Source organism: Notothenia coriiceps, unplaced genomic scaffold (assembly GCF_000735185.1).
Source record: "Notothenia coriiceps isolate Sejong01 unplaced genomic scaffold, NC01 NC01_scaffold00015418, whole genome shotgun sequence".
Taxonomy (NCBI): domain Eukaryota; kingdom Metazoa; phylum Chordata; class Actinopteri; order Perciformes; family Nototheniidae; genus Notothenia; species Notothenia coriiceps.
Genome location: NW_011348119.1, coordinates 282 through 3,697, shown reverse-complemented (window position 1 = coordinate 3,697; position 3,416 = coordinate 282). Strand labels below are relative to the sequence as shown.

At 43.6% G+C, this 3,416-nt stretch overlaps 1 protein-coding gene across 1 annotated transcript; it reads right to left on the bottom strand.

The window, feature by feature from the left end:
- Positions 1 to 360: 360 nt before the first annotated feature.
- On the bottom strand, positions 361 to 2,950 carry LOC104948920 (serine/threonine-protein phosphatase 2A activator-like). The gene is made up of 5 exons (XM_010775157.1): positions 2,836 to 2,950; positions 1,977 to 2,063; positions 1,691 to 1,816; positions 765 to 882; positions 361 to 469 (listed from the first exon to the last, which is right to left on the bottom strand). The coding sequence occupies exons 1-5, from the start codon at positions 2,893 to 2,895 to the stop codon at positions 366 to 368; spliced, it is 495 nt and encodes a 164-aa protein (XP_010773459.1). The 5' UTR covers positions 2,896 to 2,950; the 3' UTR covers positions 361 to 365.
- Between the last annotated feature and the right edge of the window lie 466 nt (positions 2,951 to 3,416).

Below are 3,416 nucleotides of genomic sequence, written 5' to 3'. Positions count from 1 at the left end.
ACACACACACACACACACACACACACACACACACACACACACACACACACACACACACACACACACACACACACACACACACACACACACACACACACACACACACACACACACACACAAAAAGGATGCTCAGAGGGGCAAGGGATGAGTTTAGCTATTATTGCGCTAGCTACACTCCGGAGACCGGTGATATGGAATGTATCTGCACTTATTTGCATTAATTATACACAAAATACACATTATCTAGAGCTCAGGTCAGAAGAATGTCCTTGCCATTTCTACAATGTAGCTTTATGCAGATGACAATAAAACCTTTGAATCTTGAATTTGAATAATATTTCCTAGCGATAAAGTGCAGTAACAGCTCACCTGTTGAAAACCAGAAAGACGATAGCCAGCTGATCGTCTACCTTGAGAGCTCCAACCTTACAGAGGCAGCAGAGGAACGCAGCGAACGCAGCCTCGTGCCCTGAGAGGAGAAGACACACACACACACGAACAGGACCTGATAAGTTCACTACAATTCAGGCACCGAACCCCAACCAATCCGAACAAAATACTTCTCAAATTGTAAAAACAAACATCCTGAATTTGACCACACGACAAACATCCAACATATTACATATGCCCTGAGAGGAGAAGACACACACACACACACACACACACACACACACACACACACACACACACACACACACACACACACACACACACACACACACACACACACACACACACACACACACACACACACACACACACACCTGTTCCATAGTCTATCCTGACGGCGTTGCCCACAGACTCCTTCAGATAAACGGCTATCTCTGCAGCTGCTGCAGATGTGTCCTTCGGGAGCAGAGCGAACACCAAGGACTCTGCCCCCTGCAGGGAGGATGTGAGAGAGACAGAGTGTGTGAAGAAGACAAAGTAGAAACAGAGTTGACCTTTCTGACAGTAATGCACAAAACTCCAACCAATCTGAACACAATATTTCTCAAAAACATCCTGAATTTGACCACATGACAAACATCCCAACAATTCCGATCCTGTTAGGAGAGCTCGCAGAGAATATGTTTTACCTGCCACAACCTCAGAAGCCGTGAGTGACACAGACACACACTTTCTTAGATTTTGTATTTGCACGTGGTTGTTGACATGTTTAGTGTTCTTTTTAGTTTTGTTGTAACGCCTTGTGCGGCATGGTTTGGCAATGCCCTATGTTGATGTGGTTATGGCAGTAAAACTCTGTGTGTGTGTGTGTGTGTGTGTGTGTGTGTGTGTGTGTGTGTGTGTGTGTGTGTGTGTGTGTGTGTGTGTGTGTGTGTGTGTGTGTGTGTGTGTGTGTGTGTGTGTGTGTGTGTGTGTGTGTGTGTGTGTGTGTGTGTGTGTGTGTGTGTGTGTGTGTGTGTGTGTGTGTGTGTGTGTGCGTGCGTGCGTGCGTGCGTGCGTGCGTGCGTGCGTGCGTGCGTGCGTGTGTGTGTGTGTGTGTTAAATTAAACATGAGGAAGCTGTATGGATTGTGTGGAATGAGATAAGTGTTACAAAGGGTCTCTACATGTCTAAAACATTACTAGGTATACATAATCCTGTGTGTGTGTTTGTGCGTGTGTGTGTGTGTGTGTGTGTGTGTGTTTGTGCGTTTGTGCGTGCGCGTGTGCGTGTGTGTGTGTGTGTTTGTGTTCACACTAACCTGGTCTAGTATGGAGTACCAGGTTCTGTAGGCCTTATTCCCAAAGCGTGATGGCTGGTCAACGGGAGGGGTCTCGTTTATCCATCGGTCCAGAGTCCCCAAAAGATCTAATAACTTCTGCACCGTCTGTCACACAACAACACAGCAATGAGGTTATATAGAAATCATAGTTCATAACATACTTAACATGCAAGCAAATGTAGAATGAGTTTTATTTTCCCATCATATTAATTTAGCGGGTTACAACACATGCTTTTAGGCGACACTCAGACAGAAGACAACACACCTCTGAAACTTTGTATTCACACGAGAGCTTCTTTCCCTTCACGGCTCCATTCAGTGCCAGGATGAAGCCGATGTAGTCAGCATAGGCCTGTGAGAGGGAGAGATGTGTTCAACACCGTAGCGTATTCAGGTTATAATCAGACTAGCGACACAAACTAAAATCAGCCTTACGATACGAATATTGTTTTTTACTTTGAATCAATCTGAGAATCAAAAATCACAACAAGTAAATGGAATATATAATATACTACGAGTCATTCACACCTCATTCCTAGGTTTTTCATTGCCATATCTACACTGTAGCTAATGTGCACATGACAATAAAGCCTTGAAACTTGAAACATTCATGCAGAGCAGTAACACTTGCTCTAGGGAAGCTAACACTCACACACACTCACACACCATTAGCTATCGGGAGCAACTCAGGGTTCAGTATCTTGCCCAAGGATACATCGATATGTTGACTGCACGGGCTGGGATCGAACCAACAACCTTCTGGTTTAAAGACGACCGCACTCCCTCACAGCCACAGTCGCCCGACTAAGTTCTATATATTACCGCAGGAACTAAACTGCAGGTGTTCACAAAGCCTCCATTCTTGTTTAGAAAGAGATTCATCTAAATTGTCTGTTGATCTGTAGTAGCCTGTCGGTCAAAGTTTCAAGGTTCATAGGCTTCATTGTCATATGCACCGGCTACAGTGTAGATATGGCAATGAACATCGGAGGTCCTGAGCTCCTCCAACAATGCAACATAAATACAAATAACACATAAAACAATGATATTATTATTATTTTGTTTCTAAACTGTTGTTGGTTTAGTTTTCTACTTGAAAACATGTGAAAGGTGTTCAGCTTTACCATAGATCGCTTCCACTTCCCCATGTCCGGCACCATGCTGATTTCTTTCTTGGGCACCATGAAGGTGACGCTGTCTGTGGCTTTAGATGCTTCATCCTCAGGAGTGGATCCTAAAGTCGAAAACAAGAGCAAATTGTTAAGCTTTGTGCAAAAAGGGGCATTTGTTCTGTCTCAGGAAACTATCCCATCTTGACATTGAAAAAACCATGATGATCGTAATTTATCTGGCTATTATTGAGTCAATTCTGTCGTTCTCTGTCATGTCATGGTTTGGTAACCTGCCTTTAAAGAGCAGAAACTCTCTAACTCAGATCATAAAGTGGTCAGACTGATTGTTGAGCCACAGCTAAACCTTGAGACCCTGAACCTCAGACAGTTTCAGTGTTTATCCAGCTCAAGATGACTCCCACCCTCTGCACTCAGAATGTAAGCTTCTTCCTTCAGGCCGGAGGTTAGTTGTCCAAAAGTGTAGAAATAAACATCTATTGTTTTCAAAGCATTACAGAACACGACTTTAAGTGTGATTGTAAGAATATTACTATTACAAAATGGTGGTGTTTTCCCTTTCCTTTAGTGTATTA